Here is a 22808-nt window from a genome sequence, read left to right on the forward strand (position 1 = left end):
GCACGCCCAGGATCCCATATGGGCACCGGTTCTATTCCTGGCAGCCCCGCTTCCCATCCAGCTCCCTGCCTGTGGCCCGGGAAAGCAGTCGAGGACAGCTCAAAGCTTTGGGACCCTGCACCCACGTGGGAGACCAGGATGAGGCTCCTGGCTTCGGATTGGCATAGCATCGGTCGTTGCGCTCACTTGGGGAGTGAATCATCAGACGGAAGATCTTCCTCTCTGTCTCTCCTCTCTGTATATCCGCCTTTCCAATAAAAATAAAATAAATCTTAAAAAAAAAAAAGAAAGAAAGACAGTGCTTTCATTGGATTCCTGTATCCTATGTTGGAGTCCCTGGTTCAAGTCCTGGCTCCTCTGCTTCTGATCCAGTTTCCTACTAATGCACACACTGGGAGACATCAGTTGATGTACAAGGGCCTCTACTATCCACCTGGGAGACCCAGACTGAGTTTTAGGATTCTGGCTTTGGCCTGATCCAGTGCTGGATGTTACTGGCTTTTGGGGAGTGAACCAGCAGTCTCCTTGTCTTATCTCACCACATTTTAAGTAAGGTATGAGGCAGGTGACCCTGCATGTGCTGTGAAGGCTCAACATTTGCTTGTTTACCCACTGTGTTTCACCAGCCACTGTGGGCAACACCGAGGAAGACCTAGGCATGGGTCTGAGACATTCAATCTGTTTTTGAGACCAACTCAGCCTAGAAGAGTAAATACTTCAGTTACCCACATTGCCTCCCAACCCTGCACTGTGCTCAGGGTGTGTTTTTCTTTTTCCCCCCAACAGAGGAGCTGAAGGAGAGGTTGATGGAGTATGTGGACAAGGTGAACAGCCAAAAGCCTGGCTTCATCAAAGTTGTACGCCACAGCAAGCAGGAAGGCCTCATCCGTGCCAGGGTCAGCGGCTGGAGGGTAGCCACCGCCCCTGTGGTGGCCCTCTTCGATGCCCATGTGGAGTTTAATGTGGGCTGGTAAGTGCCCTTTGGGAGAGGAAAGGGAGTCCAAGGCAAAGGCTGCTGAGCATACTGGGATCTCCGTCGGGCTAGTGGAAGGGAGGATAACCTGGGTAGAGATGAGATGTGCGTGTGAATGAACTAGGCTGCAGGAGTCAATGCACATGGCGCCCAAAGATTGTAGTGACATCAGGTATGATTCTGCCTGCTGCCCAGCCAATCACATGGCCCTCCAACAACCGGCAACAGCACAGCTGAGTCACACATATGAGAGTAATGTCCACCCTCACAGATAGGACCAGATGAGGTGGGTGGAGATGGCGTAATGTTGTCATAGCTACCCTGAGCTTTCCTCCAGTTGCTAGGCCAGAGGTTGCATTGAAACTCAGATTCTTCCTATTGGCAAAATGAAGGCTTGACCCATCTTTCTGCTGATGAGGATTGTACAGTTTCCAGTTGGGGCAAGAGAACTGACAAAAGCTTTAGTGTTTGCAGCTGAGCTAGGAGAGGCACCCAGCTGGCACCTTGGAGGGCTGGAGGGCCTTGAGCAGCCACTATGTATGCTCATGGGCAGAGGATGAGGTACCAGGGATGACTGTACAGTTGGTGCAAGTAGGTTTCCATTCTTTACACCATTGTGCCTGATGGCCCTGGGGTCTGCCCTCCTCACTATACTCTCTGGCAGCAGTCTCTGCCCTTCCCAGAAGTGGAGGAGGAGGAGGCTTGAGCAGGAAGGCGTAGCAGAGGCACGCATGCAGCCTTGGCTGGGTTCTGACATAACAGGCTCAGATGAAGGATGCAACACAGCCATTTTTTTATCGTTGAAGTCCCTGCTTGCCATTTGTGTCTATTTAAAAACCATTTTCATTGGATTTATGGCCAGAGTGGAAGAGGGACACTTCCTATTTCAAGCTGATTTGAATAAACAATTATGCACCAAATGTATTATTAATGAGAAGTTTATCATTCCTGTCTCCAAATGCATAACTCACCTGCTGCCTGCAGAAGCCTCCTGGTTCCTGGGAAGTCCAGACACATGCCCCTTCCTTGGGCAGTTGACCTGATGAGGTGTAAGGGGTGGCACAACTCACTTCCTTAGCTAGCCTCACCCAACTGATGGACAGAGGCATGTTCCCTTCCTGTAGTCACCTTCATTCAGTCTTTCCCCTGGACAGATTTCCTGAATTTTAGTCAAAGCAAAACCAGGGTTAAGGGTAGCTTGCTCTGGAACCTCTTGTTTATCATTCCACTTCCTTATTTTTTTTTCAAGTCTTAATATTTTTCTAGTGGAGACAGAGAGAGCAAGCAGAATGGAGTAAGAACCCCTCCGCTGAGCCCTGAGTGAGCTGAGGATTGATCAGACCTGCTGGTGACCCAGAAGTCCTCATGGGTGGAATGGGGACACGGCTCCATCCCAGGGGTATCCCTTCATCTTCCTGCAGGGGAAATCCCCTCAGGAAATGCTCCTTGGCTACTGTCCATCTGGGCAGCAGCTAGCTCATCCCTCACTCTCTCCTGCTCAGGGCTGAACCTGTGCTCACCCGCATAAAGGAGAACCGGAAACGGATCATCTCGCCATCCTTCGATAACATCAAATACGATAACTTTGAGATCGAGGAGTACCCGCTGGCCGCCCAAGGCTTTGACTGGGAGCTGTGGTGCCGCTACCTAAACCCCCCCAAGGCCTGGTGGAAGCTGGAGAACTCCACAGCTCCCATCAGGTAAAGCGTCCTTGACTGTGGCTCTCTGCTCTCAGCCCAACCCTTCTTACCCAATCTGCAGCCCTGTTGTGGGAATGGCAGGGGAGGGAGACAGAAAGGAACCATGGTGCTCTGCATTTCCTGCCCACAGCCTGTAGTGTCGCTCTTGAAAGCACCAGGTACCCAGAGTATGCTCCCAACCTCAGAGTAACTCACCCCATAAGACACCTGCCAGGTGTGCATTGCTGTGCTCCCTGTGATCCAGTGTGAATGATGACCATCGGATTCCCACCCTCAAAGCCCAGAGTCCATTGGAGACAGACAAAAAAAGGAATCTGACTGTATCATGCAGTTGGAAACTGCAGGGCAAGTGGAGAGAGCCTTTTCAGAGGGGGTGACCTGGGTGCTTGTTCGTCAGGATGAGGAGCAAGTGATAGACTGGGAAATGGGGACCCCTGTGCTACACTCAGTGATTCAGAAGAGGTTGACAGAGACAGGAAGGGGCAATGTGAGCAATGCAGCCCCACAAGGAGGCCAGGGGAACAGCAAAGTAAGCCCGGCCCCCACAGCACCTTGTCTACCTTGGTGATGGTTTTTTCCTTGGAGCTCAGACATGACTGGTTTCAATGGGCATTTGAAAGATTCCAAACTCTCCCTGCTTTTTTTTTCTGTCACTTCAGAGTCACCCTAGTGACTCCCCTGTGTAACTTGGGTCTGCAGGGGTCACTCTTACAAGCCCCCATTATCTCTGTCCCTGTTGGTGACTGGGTGGGGTAGGATTAAGTATCTGTACTCCCTGCATTGTCCTGCTTGTTAAACACTCAGACCTGAGGTCTCCCAGTGGACGAGCAGCCCCTGGAGGACAGTAGTTGTGATGAGAGTGGAAGCAGTGAATGCTGCTTTGTGTTCTGTCCAGAGAAAGATGATGAAAAGTTTAATCAGGAACTTAACATTGCTGCTTTACCTGCACAAAGGGGGATCTTTGCAATGATTGCTCCCTTCGTCCTAAAGTAACTACTTGAAGGAAACCCATAGAAATTTCTTTCAAACAAGGATCACTCAGAGAACTCTTGCTATGCTCAAGGATTCACATCTCCACGTGAGAGCTGTCAGTATTGTTTCTAAGATCCAGTGGGCTTGCTTTTCACCTTGGCCAACAGTAAGCTCAGAGCTGCACTTGTGGGTGCACCTTAAGAACTCGCTTCCCCAGTATTCTTCCATTGTTTTGATCATCTGCGTTCTGTCCTGACATTTAACATTTTTGTTTTTTGTATTTTGAAGTGTTTTATAGTTTCTTGAAGCTTTCCCTAATTCTTTGGAGAATGACGCAGGGCCAACGGAGTCCGCTTACTATCTTGGCCAGTTAATAAGTAGGAACAACTGGTTCAGACTCTATCCATGCCCTGTCATGATCCAGCAGTTGAAGAAAGGCGTCTCTCCCTGTGTCCCCAGAGCACTGGTCCTGAGGGCACCATTAAGTCCAGCATTCCTGGAATGCAAGAAGACCGAGACCCTGCGTACCGGCAACTGCTTCTAAAGCACCTGTATATGTCTTCCATGGATGCACAAGTGCATCTTTTTAAATGAACTTTTGGATGTCAGTTATGCTGCAGAGCTTTTCTAGGGCTTTTCCATTGTTATCGTGCACATGACGTTATCACTGAGTTACAGTTATGGGAACCGAACCACTGGAAGTTTAAAGACGCCAGGACACTGCCTTGGGAGACTCAACCAGCACGTGGATTTTCCACACAGCATTCAGCCCCTACCTCTGGCCTTGTCCTCTATTAGAGCAAAGACATCTCAATCTGTTTTAGGAGCACTGGGTTAACCAGGTGGCCTGCCTGAGGCCCATGGAGGGTAAAGCCACTCAGAATAAAATTTAGGGATAAGAAATACAGGGCTCTGGCCCCCAGAAGCCCAGCTCTACCTGAAAAGCCTCTTGCATCAGTAGTCCTCAGAAAAATACCTTGCAAAACTGCCCTCCCTGGAAAGCCCATTGCTTCCCCCACCCCCCCAGGAGCTCAAATTTCAAAGACTGGTTCATTTGCATGGATTTGCATGTGATGGATTCCTGCAAAGGAGTCTTTGTTGCACTTTCTTCTTGTGTCTTTTCTCACCCAGGCCTCTGCTCAGCAGTCAGGGCTAGAAATGCTAGCTGGTGTGCAGCAGGCAATTCAAAGCCATTTGCACCAGCAGTGCTTTCAGCAGCAAAGCAGCCCCAGCCACTCCCACTGATTCACCTCACCCATGGGAATCACTCTGTGAAGTCCTGCTTGGGGTGTCTGCCCTGAGCCCAGGAACCCCAGATTACACTCCACTAGACACAGAAAGGCCTCTCAGCTCCTGTACCTGTTAGCTGTTCAGCCCCAGATTCCTGATACACTCCATTAGTCCTGCCTGTTCCTCATCTTCCCCAGTGTCCCCTTCAGATTAATTTCCTCTTCTTTTTGCCACCAGCAGCTTCTCCCAAAGATGGGCGGTCCTTGACCCAGTGTCACCAAGGCCAGAAAGCCAGCCTGACATCCGGTTTCCTCACTGTCTCTCATTCTCACAGTTCATTGTTTCTGCCAAATGTATACGCACAAATATGTGCTTCAACAAGCCCTCACTCCTTCCTGACCCAGTTGTCCTCATTCCTCACCTGGATCCAGCAACAAGCTTTCCAGCTGAACAGCACAAGTCCCATCCAAATCCTCCAAGTCAATCAAGCCACAGCTGCCCTAGTATTCTTGTTAAAAAAAAAAAATCCACAGAGCTGCTTATACCACTGCCTTGCCTGTAAGCCCTCCCACAGACAGCCCCTGTGCTTTTCCATGCCACCTAAAGCCCTTGACAACCTTGCCCCAGCTGCTCTTTCCAAGCAGATCAAGGTTGATTGGCAGAATCTAACTGCAGAAGGATGAGAAAGTTGGCATGAGCAGACATGGAAATTGACAGGTTAGTGTAGAGGTCAAAGGTCAGAACAGCTAGAGATGCAGACAACCAATTTAAACAGCTAGAGATGCAGTCAACCAATTTAAACCTTCCAGCCGAGCGCCAAACCTGGGAGGAGCTATCTGCCTTCTGCCCAGATGAAATAAGCTCCCTAAAGTGGCTGGGTGAGGGTGTACCCAAGAGTCTTCCAGGAGAACGATGCCCACAATGGCAGTGAAGGCTGAGAGAATACCAGGCCCTCTGGGAGGAAAGCTGCATGGCTGTTACACCTGAGCGGCCCTACATGACAGTTCCTCTGCTCACACAGCTGGTTCATCTCCACTGCTGCAGGAGCCCAGCCCTCATTGGCTGCTTCATTGTGGACCGGCAGTACTTTCAGGAAATTGGCCTGCTGGACGAAGGCATGGAGGTCTACGGAGGCGAGAATGTCGAGCTCGGAATCAGGGTGAGTGAGAATTTTTTTTTACCATAGCAGGTAGCTCAGCTCCCATAGGGATGCATGAGTCTGGGCGTGAAGAAATGGACTTCAAGGTTGAAGATCATGCACTTAGAATGTCCAGTCCCTGATCCTGGTCTGAATGTGTGATTGGAGCCGAAGGATGGAGAAAGGGGAGTACAGGGTAGAGCTTCTTGGATCTTCTAGAAGAAGAGGAATAGAGTTGGGGATATGGGAGAGTTGAGATCCTCATCACAAAGGAATAGCTTCTTTATTAGAATCCAGCGTAGACCATTTTGATGAGCAGAGCGGTGTTCCAAGAACAGATTCAATACCGAGACGTAGCTGGGCCAGTCAGCCTTGTCATCCTTCCTACAGTTTTTCACTTGGCTACTCTATCCCACAGTGACTCACCAAACTTTCCCAAAGTCTTTGTCAAGGAGTACATGTAGCAAAACACAGCCAGGCTTACTCCATGTTGGTTTCTGACGCTACCACTATAGCACCCTTCCAGGGGCCATTGCTGCCTATCAGTACTTTCCTGAAGGAGCCTCCCACCTGCCCCCAAGTAGAGCATCCTTTGCAACTGCCATCTCATGGCACAAAGCCAAAATGGAACCATTTTATTTCTCATCCCACCAGAGAATTCCTTAGCATTTTAGGTTTTGTTCCATGGTCTATGAAAAGATAAAAGAAGTGAGTCCAGGACTCACTTCTCCTGTCAGGGAAGTCTTGGGTTCCCTCATGTTTCACAGAAACATGATCACGGATACTGGGAAGGATCTTGTCTTCCAGGAAACATCATCCTGTGTCCAAGGAATGTCCATGATATACCCAGTATCTGGGCTGTGAGGTCCCCCCAGTAATGATTCCCACTGACTTTTCCAACAGTTTTCTGTGTGGCCTAACACAGCCCCAGTCACATCATAGGCTTGCTTACCTATGGAGAGGACCTCACGCCTCTGGTACTTGTGGCAGCCCTCTGAGCTATTCCTGCCAGCCTGTTCACAGTCCCATGCAGAGCTCCCCTAACATCTGCCTATTCTACCTGTTGACCTCACTCTCACTCGCTTTGCCCTTAGCATCTGCCTCTGCTGTCTCTAGGCCCTGACCGCCAGTTGCCATCAAAGACTGCAGCTTGGATCTACATACCCCTAACCTCCTTTGACCTCCTACTGCAGTGTGTAGCAGCTGGCCTCGGGCAGCCCTTCCCCCTAATCTGGAAAGACCAGACACTTGGATTGAGCATCTCACAAAACCTCGGTGACCCAGTGAGCACCTTGTGGGCCTGATCTGCCTCCAGACTTAGTACTAGGGTTTTGAGGACTGCAAGCAGAGCAGCTTGTCTGAAGCTGAGCTTAGAAAATACTTCCAGACACCCGTATTCACTGCGACTCCAAGAAATTGCTTTGGAAGCAGCCACAAAGCACCAGCTTATCAGGTAGTTAATGTATTCATAGAGGATGGTGCCTGCATAATCACCCTCATTTCTCTGGCTCTCCCTGTACTGGTCATTTATTCACCATTTACATCCTCACCATCTCATTCCAGCACTACTACTCCTGGACAAATGCTTGCCCGCAACAGCACATCTCTCACTAGGAGCTGTGGCTGTCAGGAATTGGCTGAGCGGGCAGCACCACCTCAGGTCACTCGTGTTCTCTGGATAAAAATGTCTAGAAATGGAAAAAAGAATTAGATTTGTGAACTCTGCTGCCAACGTGTGTGCAAGTCAATCACAGTGTGTGGAGATTTCTGGCTTTTCCTTCTTTAAATTATAAAGCGATTCTGGAGCACAGGCCAGGCAGAGCCCCCCAAATGAATGTTAGAGTATCTTTGGGTAGTTCGTGTCCAGGGTTTAAAATACAGCACATAATGTGGTTTGGCTGGTTTTTTTTCCTTCCTCTCCATCTCTTTCCTCCCACTTGACAGAGATGAAGTGTCACAGGAGTTGAAGGAAATATGGCCTTTAAAGCAGGGACCCAACAACTCACCGACTGGCAGCACTGAGCCTACAAGGGAGAGACTAGTTCATTTGAATGCCAGGCACCCTTTTAAGTAATGCAGAATCGCTGATAATCTCTGAAACAGACCTTCTAATGCCCTTCACATTTCAAGAATGTTCCTATCGGAGCCTTAGTGTCATCCTCTCTAAAACAGGATGCCTGCCCTAATTGCCCAAAAGAGCTATAAGCCACCATGAGAGATGCTGGTTTTCCACATTTCATTTACCCAAAGGCAACTTATTCACAATCATTGAGTACCTGAATCATAAGAATGGAGTTGTTTGTACCATTATTGAATGCCTGCTCTGTCAGAGGTCCATGAAATGCCCAAAAAATCAGGTGTGTTATGATGCTTCCTTTTTTATGTTTAAATGAGGAAACTGTGAAATTAAGAGCATGCATATATTCTTGGACCCAGTGCCGTGGCCTAGCAGCTAAAGTCCTCAGCTTGAACGCGCCAGGATCCCATATAGTCGCCGGTTCTAATCCTGGCAGCTCCACTTCCCATCCAGATCCCTGCTTGTGACCTGGGAAAGCAGTCAAGGAAGGCCCTAAGCCTTGGGACTCTGCACCCGCATGGGAGACCTGGAAGGAAGTTCCAGGCTCCTGGCTTTGGATTGGCGCAGCACCGGCCGTTGTGGTCACTAGGGGAGTGAATCATTGGACAGAAGATCTTCCCCTCTGTCTCTCCTCCTGTCTGTATATCTGACTTTGTAATAAAAAAAAAAAATCTTTTATTTAAAAAAAGAGCATGCATGTGAGAGATTCAACCCAGGGTTGGCATGTGATATATTTGGTTAAGCTGCAGCCTGTGACAGTGACATTCATTTCACATCCTGGCTGTTCCACTTATGATCCTTGCTCCCTGCTGATGTGCCTAGAAAAGCAGGAGAAGATGGCCTGTACTTGGGCTGTGCACCCAGAAGAAGCTCCTGGCTCCTGGCTTCATCCTAACCAATGCTGACTATTGCAGCCATTTCAGAAATAAATCAGCAATGTAAGCTCTCTTTCTTTCTGTGTCTCTCCACCTATCTTTCCTTCCTCTCTATATAACTGCTTTTTCAAAATCCTTTTAAAAATGAGATTCAACCCTAGATTTCTCTGTATCAAAAGACTAGATATATCATAGTGCTCTAGGAATGAAAGTCTGTTAATACCCCCTAAAAAGATGTTATAATATCTGTGTAGTACTTCCCTCCTACTAATTCAGTCATGTCTACCAACTCCTCTCTGAAGTGTTTATTCTTGATTTTCATTCAATTCCTTTTTTCTTTATTCTTACTGGTCTGATTAATAAGTCCATAACACTACGATAAGAGGGAGGGAGCTGCTGCAGCTAGATAAAATGAAGTGAGGAAGAAACCGGAGCTGACATTGACAGAAACCAGAAAGGATGTATACTTGATGATGACTCAAGTCCTAGAACATACAAGGCCATGTTCAAGAGTTCAAGGAATGGAGACATTGCTGTAGACTGTTACGGGTTGACCTGAACCTCCCTCAGCCAATGTACATCTCCAAAACCGATGCATTGACATCGTAACATCCTGTACCTACACATATAATCCTATTTGTAAACATGGTATTTTGGTGGATATAATCAAGTTAAAATGAGGTCATATTGGATTGTGGTTGGCCGTCACCCAGTAGGACTGAGCAGGAAAAATAGACGGATACACAAGGAAGATGGCCATGTGAAGACAAAAGCAAATTCTGGAGTTCTAATGGCAAGAATCAAAGAAAATCCAGTGCTACCTGAAGCTGGAAGAGGCAAGAAAGGCTCCTTCCTTAGCAGCTTTGCGGGGGCACATGACCCTGCTGCCACCTTGACTCCTCTTCCAGGTCTCTAAAACTTTGTAAGGATGCATTCCTCTTGGCAGGTGCTTGGTCATCTCAGAGGCTGACAGTGCAAGGAGGAACCCAGGGAAAAGCTGAGGCTGTTATCTGAAGGAAGTTGGTGACTTTGAAGCCTATGGTTTCTCAGGCTCAGAGTGGCCTCACCTCCCTCCCACAAAGGCTGGTTCATTCTGTGTCAAGGATATCTTCTCTCCAGAGGAAGGACCCCATTCGACATAGACTACAAGAGATCCAAGGAATAGGAGGTCACAGTTTTTGCAACATCACACAATAGTTCCAGGATAAAAGACTCTACTGAAGGGAAATACCAGCAAATTGGATCCAAAGTCGTCAAGTATCCAGTCTATTAGAAACAGATTATAGAATGCGGAGTATGATACACTTAAAGAAATTCAAGAACAGAAGGAAAGCTTGAATAAGAAACAAGGGGCTATAAAGTGTTCACTCATATTCATATAAACATAGAATTTCAAACATGAAGAATATAAAAATGGAAATTAAAAGCTCAGCTGATAGGTGGGATAGCTAGATGAACATTATTAAAGAAAAAAAATTAGTAAACTGAAAAATAGATTTAAAGCAGTTATTCAGAATTATCCCAGAGAAGCAGAAAAAAAAGTATTTTTTAAAAAAAAAAAAGGTTGAGAGAGAGAGGTTGTAATAGGGAGTCTGATATCTTTCAATTCCAAATGTAGATGACCAAAAAAAGGTTAGACAAGAGCAGTACTTGAACAGATACTGACTTAAATTTTTTAAACCAGCAAAAGAGACCAATCCTCAGATTTTGGAAGCTCAGCCATGCAAAGCAGGAAAAGTGCAAAGCTATCCACACTTAGAGACACCAAGTGGAACTGCGGAATTCAAAGATAAAAGATAATCTTACAGCAGCCAGAGAGGAAAGAGAAGCTACCTAAAAAACATCCATGATATTTAGAATGACAAATGACTCTTGAATGGCAACAGTGCAAACAAGAACAATATGAAATACTATCTACAAGTTGTTGAGAGAAAACAATTTTCTACCTGCCTAAATATATTCCGTGATAATATCCTTTCAAATCTAGGGTAAAATGAAATCTTCCTCAGAAAAACAGAAGCTAAAAGATTTTGCCATTAGCCCATCTTTATGAAAATAAATTATTAAACGGTATGCTTCAGGTAGAAGAAAAATTATCAAAGAAAGAAATATAAGATAAGATGATACCAATTAGCTCAAAATGTAGCAAGTACAGGAATAAATTAAAGTAAATATTGCTGGTAAATAACACAAGAGTAATGTCCCGTGGGCTGTGAAAGCCACAATGTATGATGACAGTAGCATATGTTCATAACTCCAGAGGGAGTGATTTAAATAAGATGTTCTAAAATGCCTTTATAGTTAATGAGCATTGAAATGATACTTGTTGACTTGAAATTTTGATCATTTAAGTAAAATACTGAAATTTCAGGCAAAGCCACGAATTTCACAGATATGCAGAGTATAGCTTCCAGAGTAGCTGAGGAAAAATAAAATATAAAAATACTAAGCAATAGGGAAACAGAAATATAGAAGTTGTACAGAGAAAACCTGACAGTACAAACAATGCTAACATACTGGTAAAAATAGCAGTAAAATCATAAAACCTAAGTTAAAATAATGTTAGACTAGATTGAAACTTTTTAAAATCAGATGCATGCTGTTTATAAGAACATATCCCAGGGCTGGGAAACCCATGTGTGCCAGTGTCCTGTACCAACATGGTATGACTCCCAGGTGCTCCATTTCTGCTGCTCCCTGCTGATGCACCTGTGAAAGCAGTATATGATGGTCCAAAACTTGGACCCCTGTACCCACTTGGGAGACTCCTGGCTTTATCCTGGCCCAGCCCTGGACATTCTGACATTCTGGAAGTGAATCAACAGATTAAGGTCTCTCTCTCTCTCTCTTTCTCTCTCTCTCTCTCTCTCTCTCTCTCTCTCTCTCTCTCTCTCTCTCTCTCTTCCCTGTCTCTTTCTCTATAACTCTGGCTTTCAAATACGTAACTCTTTTTTCTTAAAATGAAACATGCAAAATATAAAGGTTAAAATAGAAAAAGGTTGGAAGAAATCATATTATATAGATTCAAATGAAAAGAAAGAAAATTCTTGGGGTTTTATTCTACAAAAGAAAAATTATTGCAGCATCCTTTTATATAAGGAACTCTGCAAAATGATGGTTGTGCAGTTCATTAAGAATACATGACAACTATAAACTTTTGCACACCTGATTTATAGAAAATAAAAGTTGGCAGAATTATAAGGAAACATTGACAGCTCCACCAACATAATGGAAAATGTATTAAATACCCCAAGTAATTGACAGACCAACACAATTTTAATTTTGAATTTCCTGGGTAATAAATGATACATGTATGTTCTTTATTTTCCCGCAATCCATGGAATGTTTATAAAAGCTGACCATGAACCAGGATCTAAGGCCACATTCAACAACTAGCAAGGGATCAGTCTCACATAGAATCTGGTTTCTAATATAACCAAGCTAAACATCCACAGCTAAAAATTATAGACAGAGGCTGTGTTTTTGTTAATAGTGAGACATAGTTCTAAACAACTTCTAAATCATAGAAAAATTTTACTGGAAATTTGAAAATATTTTGAACCAAAAGATGACAAGTATACTGCATATTGTGTCATGTGAAACACAGCTAAACTTCGATTTAAGGGAATTGTATAACATCCATTCCTATATTAGAAAGGTAAATTAAAAGTTAATGAGCTGAGTATACATCTAAGCAGTTAGAAAATATCTAAATTAAAACAGTAGATGCAAATAATAAAAGGGTGAAAATAATGAAATAGGATGCATACTTTTGTAGAAAGGACTAACAAAACCGATTTTTGGGTTTATTGAAGAAAAAATTAGTCAAATTGTCAGAACTTTAGTGACAGAGAAAAATAGAAGTTACAAATAGATAATATTAGGAATGTAAAAACAGACATTGCTACAGAGGCTAGAGTCTTTTTTGTTTTTTTAAAGATTCATTTATTTTTATTGAAAGGCAGGTATACAGAGATGAGGAGAGACAGAGAGAAAGATCTGCCATCTGCTGTTTCATTCCCAAGCGGCCACAGTGGCCAGAGCTGAGCCAATCCGAAACCAGATGCCAGGAACTTTTCCAGGACTCCGACACAGGTGCAGGTTCCCAAGACTTTGGGCCATCCTTGACTGCTTTCCCAGGTCATAAGCAGGGAGCTAGATGGGAAGCAGGGTTGCCAGGACATGAACCAGTGCCCATATGGGATGCCAGTGGTTGCAAGGTGAGGGCTTTAGCTGCTAGACTGCCACACTCTCCCCAGAGGACAGAGTCTTAAAAGGTAAGAATATGTTATACACAAGTTTATGCTTAAATTTGGAAACTTAAATGACAACAGATTTGTAGAAAAACAGCTGATTTAAACTGACATAGAAAGAAGTTAAAACCAAAAAATCTTTTTAAACCATTAAAGAAATGGAATTCATAGTTTCAGGTATCCTCATTAATAGGGTAGATTTTTGGTCTAGTGGTTAAGCTGCTGGTGGGACACCCACATCCCACATTAGAGTGCCTGGATTCAAGTCTTGGCTCCCCTTCTGATTCTAGTTTCTACTAATGCACATTCTGAGATGCAGCAGTGACTACTCAAGTCTTTGGCTCCCTGCTTACCTCTGTGGGAGAGCTGGATTGAGTACCTGGCTCCTGGCTTCAACCTGGCCATGCCCCTGCTATTGTATCTGGGGAGTAAACTAGCAGATGGATCTCTCAGTCTGTGCCTGCCTCTTTACTTCTCTAACTAAGTAACTGACTAAATACATGCATTAAAATGTAAAATATTCTCACATGTCACAAACTAAGATACTGTCAGTCTTTCAGTGAACAAAATATCCCATACATACGCAAGTCATTTCAGCATAGGCTTCAACTTCTTTCTTCTAGAGCCAAATCTCTTGGCTTTCTAGCACAATAGCATGTGTTCTCAATGGTCTACAGAAAGCTCTGAATTGTATTTTTGCACTCTCATCCAGTAAAAAGCACATATCCCATTTCTAAGGATTTCTTTAGAAAATGTAAAACCTGCTAAACTGATATGGAAAGAGGCAGCTCCTCAGTCCTATAGGCACACTAATCGGAATGCCTCCCTTTTTACTACTCGTTGCAGTTAAATCCCTGGGTGTGAATCATAGCTGCACCCACCTTTCTGAAATAGAAATAAAAGAAGTACAAAGGGGAGGGAAAGAAATCCACAGGCACCTACCTTCTGCCTTCTTGCCCAGTGGCTGCAGTGGGCCCCTGAAGAAAGAACCTCTCCTCACCACCTTGCCCAGCTGTAGGTGTCAGATGCCTCGTGTGAGCTGTTTGGAAAGCATCACAGAGAAGCAAGTCTTTCAGACAGGAATCTCTGTGGGACAGAGGGTGTATCTACAAGTCGCCATTTCTCTGGGTAGCAAAGCTTTCCTCACTTGAAGCTTCTCTGGTATCCTGTAACGTTCATTATCATTTGCTTAATTTTAAAAAGCAAAGATTATTTTTTTGAAAGAGTTTCAGAAATACAGGAAGAGATAGAGCAGCAACTGCCAGGGCTAAGCTAGGCCAAAGGCAAGGATCGGGAGCTTCATCCAGTCTCACATGTGGATGGTAGGGGCCCAAGTCCATGGGCCATAGTCTGCTCCTTCTTCTAGACCATGAGCAGGGAGCTAGAGCTGCAGTAGAACAGTGGGGAATTGAACCAGTTCCCATGGCATCTCAGGTGGCAGCCTTACTCATTAAGCCACAAAGCCCTAAAGCCCTATGTTGATTGAGCAAAATCAAGGACAAATAGAACTCACTGGCTCCACTTGGTTTATGGGGCACCAAAAAAACGACTCCGAATTTTCCTCATCTACATGGCTTTATTTAATACCTTCGTAAAACAGTTGAGATTTTCCAATACCTCTACTAGGTTTCATGCTCTCTCTTAAAGTCTTCTCTGTCATCCATAAAGAGCTATAAGTGCCCAAAGATATGCCAGCAGCTGTTCCACTGGGCATGTGGGATGCATAAGGCAAAAAAACAAAACAAAAACCAAAAAATAAAACCATGGAATCAATAGGATTAGACTGCACTAATTGCATGATCACTAACTGCAAACTCCCCAAATTCCCTGAGCTGGAATCATTTACATCAACAAAATGACAATGATGATGTGCTCCATCTGTATTTCAGAATTTTTGTGGCCCACTACCCTATTTAATGTACACAGCAATAAAGTGTTACAGTCAAGCTAGGGATTATTATTCTAATAGTGTTGTGTAAAAATGTTTCTGTTGGCCCCAAATTAATTCTAATGCTTCATTATCTCATTATCATTATTTTTAACAATGAATAGAAAAGGAAATTAATTTAACAACCTTATAAAATACAAACTGCTCTGTGATACATATGACCATAAATTCAATACGTGTGCATACGTGTGTGTGTGTATAGCCTAATATACATGAAGCCTAAATACAGCTTAATATGCTACTACCCATCTTATTTAGGGCTTTGCTTTTAAATTTTCAAAATTATTTTTTAATTTATTTTTCTTTGTCATGATAGCTCCCTAGGCTCAGGGATTTGCCCTGACCACTTCTTCATTCCCCTCACCCACACTGACTTCCCCTATATTATTGCATTAATGTAGTCATTCAACAGTAGTCAGAGGTCAATCTTTCTGCTATTTAAGTGTGTCATGGCATTGTAGGTATAAATAATGGTTGACAGTCTAGCATCATGTTGTCAGGATATACTTAACAGTCTCACTGGGAGATCGTGTTGTATTCTGGAATAGAGATGTGTACTGCAGTGTACCTTCACTTCTCAGTATGCTAGTTCCCTTACACAATTTCTCCAGATGACTGTATGTACATGCATGTTTACCAGTATATCTATTGGTCATGTGTTTTGCATGAAGGTAGCCCTATATCAGAAAGGATATATGGTATTTGTCTTTTGGGGATTGGCTTATTTCACTGACCCTAATGATCTCCAACTGGGACCATTTGATTGCAAATGGTAGAGTTTCGTTCTTTTTGAGGAGTGAGTAGTATTCCATGGAATAGATGTACCAGTTTATCCATTCCCCCGTCAATGAACATCTGGATTGTTTTCATGTCTTCGCTATTGTAGATTGTGCTGCTGTATATACAGAATTACAGGTCATTTTCTTATATACAGTTTTCATTTCCTTTAGATTTGTTCCCAAAAGTGGGATAGCTGGGTCATTCTCCATACTGACTTCCATGTTCATTCAACATAAAAAAGACGTAAAATGCAGGCATGACCAAAGCATTATTTTCAGTCCTAATAAGTTTAAAGGAATCCCATACTATCAAACATTCTATGATTGTTCAAAAATCACTAATTATGTCATTATTTTTGTTTCAATTTTTTTCTATTTTGCATAAATCAACATTCAGCTTGTTACACATATCTTTCAAGTATCTATTGGCATTTTTTAATTAAAGATTTATTTATTTTTGTTGTAAAGTCACATATACTGAGAGAAGGAGAGACAAAGAGGAAGAACTTATGTCCAGTGATTCATTCCCCAAGTAACTGCAACAGCCAGAGCTGCGCCAGTCTGAACCAAGGAGCCAGGAGATTCTTCCAGGTCTCCCTCACAGGTGTAGGGTCCCAAGGCTTTGGACCATCCTCTACTGCTTTCCTAAGCCACAAACAGGGAGCTGGATGGGAAGCAGGATCACTGGGATTAGAACCGGCGCCCATATGGGATCCCAGCATGTTCAAGGCGAGGACTTTAGCCACTAAGCCACTGTGCCGGGCCCCTATTGGCATTTTTTTAATAAGTAAGTATTTATCCATTCATTCATTTGAAAGGTAGGGTGAAAAAAAGAAAAAGCTTTTTTCTTCTGGTTCACTCCCCAGATGGCTGCAAAAGTCAAGCAAAAACCAGGAACCTGGGACTCTGTCTGGGTTCACCATGGAGGTGGCAGAAGCCATCTTTCTTTAATTCCCCAGGCACATTAGTAGGGAGCTCACTTGTAAGTGAGCACCCAGGTGTTGAATTAGAGCTTTTATAGTATGCTGTTGTTGCAGGAAGCATCTTAACCCACAGCTCTACAAGGGTGGCCTCCCAATTCTGTATTAGTCTCTCTCTCTCTCTCTCTCTCTCTCTCTCTCTCTCTCTCTCTCTCTCATACACACACACACACACACACACACACACACACACACACACACACAGAGGCACATGTAGTTTCCCCTCTCAGTCTTTTTATTTTTCCCCTTGTGATTTATTTTTAAAGAGATAAGCTGACTTTTTCCCATGCCCTGTTAAGCTTAACATGTCCTATTATCTCATAAACTTCTTCTAAATCTAAAGATGCTGATTCCGTTATATAACAAGAATATTTCATGATCCGTTTCTGCGTACTTCCTTCACAAAGCACATATTTCTTTGTCTCTATTTTAACGACAGCAGCTGTTGCTGTTTGTTACCTAGATTCAATCATTCATTCGGAGGTGCAAAATAGTGAAACTTTAATTTTATTTTTCCTTCCTTATTTACTAACTTATTTACTAACTTGACTTCTATAAATATGCATTTGTAATAATCCATCTTCTGGTTGCCTGTGAGTATGACAAAGTTCATTCAGAGAAGTTAAGGCAAACAGCTTTTTCTAACAGTTTTCTTTACTATCTCCTAAAGAGGACCAATTCGTTGTTTTAATTGTCATCATGAACTTACGGATTTAAGTATACTTGATTTCTTTTCACTCATCAGATTCAGTCCCTTAATTAGCTTGCAAATTTTCCAGATCTGTCCAGTAAGGAATTCATGCTCCCTGGATCCGTTTGACTCCCTGATGGATACAGGTATTGTGTTTGAAACTCTAATCCAAACAGTGAGTGTATAGTGCTACTGAACTGGTCCATATCCAGCAGTCACTGATAGAATTTATTATTGTTATTGTAATGATACAGTGCTTAAGGCATTCAGGTAATGTTCTTGATTCAAATTTGGAATAACCAGGGTTTAAGTTTACCAATCTCAACATTTGAGTATATTTCCCTCCTATACCAAAAATTCTAGTTCTTAACGACTCCAACATGCTTACTTGTTTATTTTATTCCCCAGGATACACACGACTGTTTCAAAACCCTAACAACAGCATCACCACCAACAAAATGCTAACTAGACACAGTTCAATTTTTTTGCTTGTCTTTGTGGTTTTATGTTACATCTCCCTAGTGATATATGATTTAAAGTCATCTAGAATTGTTCCTCTCTCTGTGGATATCCTGCCAAATCCATAGAAGATTTATTTGTTTTGTGTTGCTTCTGGTTTTAGATATTTTTTTTAGACCTATGTAGGCATTTGCATGATTCCAAAGTCAGGTCTACAAAGTAAGGCACATGCAGAAAAATTGGCTTTCTACTGCTATCCTCTACATCCTGTGTCCGCTACCAGCTCTAGTGTGAGGGCTTTTTGTTTTACTTTATACTGTGAAAAATATGAGGAAATGTATATGTATGCTCACTTTTTTTGCATCAATGGTAGTATACTATGCACATTTTTACTACCTTGCTTTTATTCACTGTATTTTTCCTGAAGTTAATTTTATGATAGTTTATAGCAATACTTCCTATTTTTTACAGTCGTATAGTACTCATGAACATTTTGTAGTTTATTCTACCAATCTCATTTTAAGGGCATAGTGTCCTCCATAAAGACACATGTATCTTCTTAGTATATTTTTACTGGTTATTTTTAGATTCCTAGACACTGAGAGGTCAGACAATAAATATATATGCAACTTTGTGAGACATATCCCTTGAATATCCCTTCAGAGGGTTACTTTTCTTTATCAATAAGAATGATGACGATGTCAGTTTCCTCTCAGTTATCCCAACAAAGTATGTTGTCAGATATTTGAGATTTTGCCTGCTTGACCAATGAGAAATGGTTTTCAGAGTAATTTCAATTTGCATTTCTCTCATTAAGAACTTGGTTGAAAAGCCTTTCCTGTGACTAAGGCCACTAACATTTTTTTTTTTCTTTTCTACCTTTAGCTCACTTTTCTTAAATTGTTATGTATTTCTCTATTTTTAAAATTCCTTTTTTGTTTTAAATTTCTTTATACATTACGGATGGCAGTACTTTGACTAACATACTTAGAAATATTTTTCAGTTTGTTACTGGTCTTTTTTTTTTCTACTTGTATTTTTTCCTAAACAAAATCTGCTTTTTTTCTTAATTGTTATATTTGTTCACACATATATATATATTATGTGTATGTGTGCCTGTATAAAATCTTTTTCTTGCTCGCTTCCAGATTCCAGTTATAGAAAATCTGGTCTACTCTCAAGTTGTACAGAGAGTCACCTGTTTTCTCCTGATTCTACCTGGTGGTAGTTTTTTGCATTTTACATTCTGATTCAGAATTAATCTTAGTGGCTGTTGTGAGGAAGGAGTTCGACCTTGTTCTGAATGTCTGTTCCATTCTTCTGACACCTGTCTCCATCCCTTTTCTGTTCCTGTGATAGAATATCTGAGACTGCGTAACTTGCAAGGAGTGGAGGGGTTTTGTTTGTTTGTTTTTGGATTGTGGTCCTGGAGCCTGGCAAGTTAGAGGGCATGGTGTCAGCCTCTACTAGGCATCTGATGAGGATTTGCTGCTGCCTCACACCATGGCAGGAACACAGCAGAGAGAGGAGCAAAACAAGAGGGGTAAACTCACTATTACTCTGAGTCTGCTCTTTTGATAACTCGCCCAGCCCCATTAGAGCAAGGATTGACATACGCCAAGAATTCGCCTGTCCTATCAAACAGACACTTTCATGAGAGCTCACCAGGCACCTCTTGGGAATCAGATTTCAATGTGAGTAGTAGAGGGGACAAAGCCATACACAAGTTGTAACACCTTCTATTTTTAATAACATCTGTTTCTAGCTGGTTTGAAATACTACCTTCATCAAACACTAAATTACATTTGGATCTGTAATGGATATTCTATTCTGGTTCCATTGATCTATTCATGTACTGATATCACACCATTTCAATCACATAGACTTTACATTATATTTGTAAGTGCACGAGATAGACTTAACCTTGCAAACTATATGTAGTGGAGAAAAGTCTTCGACACAGAGAAGGGGAAAATGTGTGAAAGACACATTATTTTCCCTCTTTTTTCCTGGCTAGATTTAAAAATACTTGATGTTAGGTCGCTATAAACTATTTAATTTTCATAAGGATGCTTGGAATCCTCAAAGAGCATGTGTTGTATTTGAACGTCAGTCAAACGTAGGAATAAAGTGTATGCGTCTCAGAAGACCAGCACTATAAACAGTGGGGAGGAACTGTAAGGGAGGCAGTTATCAATTCAGCACAGATATTCCTTGCCTTGCAACGGAGTTGTGATAAGCCAAGCACACTAGAAAATGTTTCAAACTGCCGGAGACCTGCTGCGGCTGACTCGAGAGCTTGCAAAGGATGCGTGGATCGGCAAGACGATAAGAAGAGAAGAGATATGAGGGAGAAGCAGAGGAGGCATGGACCATTACGGCAGGATGCTCACAATGGGCAACTCAGAAAAGTTGCCTTCTTTATTTATACACAAATCATCACAAACTTTTGCACCACATCCAATTGTTTCATTTTTACTTCATTACAAAAGAATGATTACAAAATCAATCCTAAAAAACATTATTATTATTTTACTTTAGAGAAAATATTTTCAGCAAGCTATTACTCATTCAAACCTGCAGTGACCTGGCAGAAGTCAGGAACTCCACGGTTGGCAGCACATGCGGTTACATAGTGACAAGTGGTTTACTTATATTCAAAATCAATTTTTACTAAACACAAACTCACTAATATTGCTTAAAATATTAAGACTACAGAGTTAAAAGATCATAAATGAAAGAAATTTATAAAATCATATAACATAGATTCTTTGCTAAATCTTTTAATCAAATCATGCATTAATTACCATCACCTTCACCTAGTGCTGATTCAGTTGTTTTTTGTTCTTAATGTTGATTTCATTGTTTTTTGTTCTTTTGTTAAAGAGTAGTGAAAGGGATCAAGGCAACTCAACCAATCTACAAACAGAGGGCCCGTACAAGAAACTTCCTTCTATCTTTATAAACTGTTTTCTTTCCCTAAATATGAGTGTCAATATAAGATAGAAATTTATATAAACTGTCTTCTTTCCCTAAATATAAGTGCCAGTATGGGGGGGGGGGGAATGGTTCCATTTGTTTCTCTTTAGAAGATGCCCCATATACTTTCTGCTTTCCATGGTAAGAGACCAAAATGTGTCAAATCGTGTGTTATAACAGTTCGAGACGCATTGGTAAAAAAAAAAAACTCTTTGTACCTCCATGGTTGCCATCTGTTTCAAGATATTATCAAGCCATTGCTTAAGGAAAACATTACTTATATTATGGCAAACTTCAGGACAAAGGTGGGCACATAACAGGATGTTTGGAGACATTGTGGGCTCAATTATACTATTGTATACTTTTAGCTGTTTGTCATAGCCTTACCTCGCTAAAGATGCGTTTACCATAACATGATTGATCAGTGTGAGGTGTTATTCCAGTTACAGGAATCACTTCACATTAGCAGAACAACAACACCCTCAGGAGAATTCTATGAAACATCAGAGAGGTGATTGAGTGTCCATACAATGGGTGATGCAGCAATGAGATGACCAGAGACATTCTGCAGGGTCTTGCCACACAGCCAGAAACTCCTCGTAGCCTTGCTAACCAAGGAGCGACGCTCATCACACACCCATGCCATCCAACCCAACTGCATGGCTCCCCACATCAAACCAAAAATTGTATGTTGTGCAGCTCACCTACTTAACAATACAGCACATTGTAACATTATTAGTGGTTACCCTCAGGGTTGCATGGCTGCCTGGGCAGGAGTAGGAGGAATTGGAGTGACAATTGTGAGGTGATTGCCATTGAACTTTATAATTTGGAGCCAGATATCTGTAGTGGGCCAAGGATCAAAACAGGTGGGTTAGACACAGACAAGCTTGGACATCTGATGTGGGAAAGCTGGCCAGTGGCCATCCAAAAAGTATCCTTTGGTGGGCTGTTAGCTCATTCTGTTTTCAATACCTTCCCCGGTGCTTGAGTGAAAGGCAAAATGTGCACTTAGGGTGGATGACCTAGAGCTGAGAGTTCAACTATTTCTGTAGTTACCAACATTGACACATCAGGGTCTGAAACATCTAGTGTTTGATTTAGTGACCTGAGCTATGGGGCAATGGAAGAAGGTTGCTGTTCAGAGTTGATGGTAGCTTTGTTGATGATCTGAAGTCAGCACAGAGCCGCTGGTTTTGGAATGATTAATTTCTTATTAAATTGTAGCTGTTTATTTGAGAGACAGAAAAACAGAATGTTCCCATCCACTCTTTCCCTCCCCGAATGTCTCAAATGCCCAGGAGTACCCAGGTTGAACTTGGGAGCCAGACATGCAATCTGGGTCTCCCATTTGTGAGTCAGGAACTCAATTCCTTGAGCCGTCACTACTGCCTCCTGGAGTCTGCATTGATAGGAAGCTGGTGTTAAGAGCTGGAGCCAGGAATTGAACCCAGGTATTCTGATATTTGTTAATTTTACATAAGCCTTTGGAGGTTCCTGATGTTACCCCAATGTTATAATTTAGGGAACTGGAGGAAATTGGTTTTAATAGCTCTAACCTAAGATCGTTGAAGATTCACGTCTCAATCACTGTGTTCGTTACCCACTTCTACTAGGCCTGAAAATCATCTCTGGAACTGAGTTGACCTTTAGGAGATAGATGAGGCCGTGTTGCTCTGGAAAACTCACAGTCCCATTTCATTGCATGAAGCAGATCGATTAAGAAATTCACAAAGGGAGAAACCAGAGCAGGA

At 42.6% G+C, this 22808-nt stretch overlaps 1 protein-coding gene across 2 annotated transcripts in view; it reads left to right on the top strand.

Annotated features, from left to right (window-relative positions):
• The window catches only part of GALNT18 (polypeptide N-acetylgalactosaminyltransferase 18), a 328177-nt gene that overhangs the window by 240673 nt on the left and 64696 nt on the right, over nucleotides 1–22808 (top strand). For both annotated transcript variants that reach the window (XM_040989115.1, XM_040989116.1), the window contains exons 4-6: nucleotides 787–970; nucleotides 2476–2673; nucleotides 5920–6034. In XM_040989115.1, coding sequence (XP_040845049.1) covers nucleotides 787–970; nucleotides 2476–2673; nucleotides 5920–6034 — 497 coding nt within the window. The remainder of the gene's footprint in view (nucleotides 1–786; nucleotides 971–2475; nucleotides 2674–5919; nucleotides 6035–22808) is intronic.

This window comes from Ochotona curzoniae, unplaced genomic scaffold (assembly GCF_017591425.1).
Source record: "Ochotona curzoniae isolate NIBS_2020 unplaced genomic scaffold, NIBS_Ocur_1.0 contig_517, whole genome shotgun sequence".
Lineage (NCBI taxonomy): Eukaryota > Metazoa > Chordata > Mammalia > Lagomorpha > Ochotonidae > Ochotona > Ochotona curzoniae.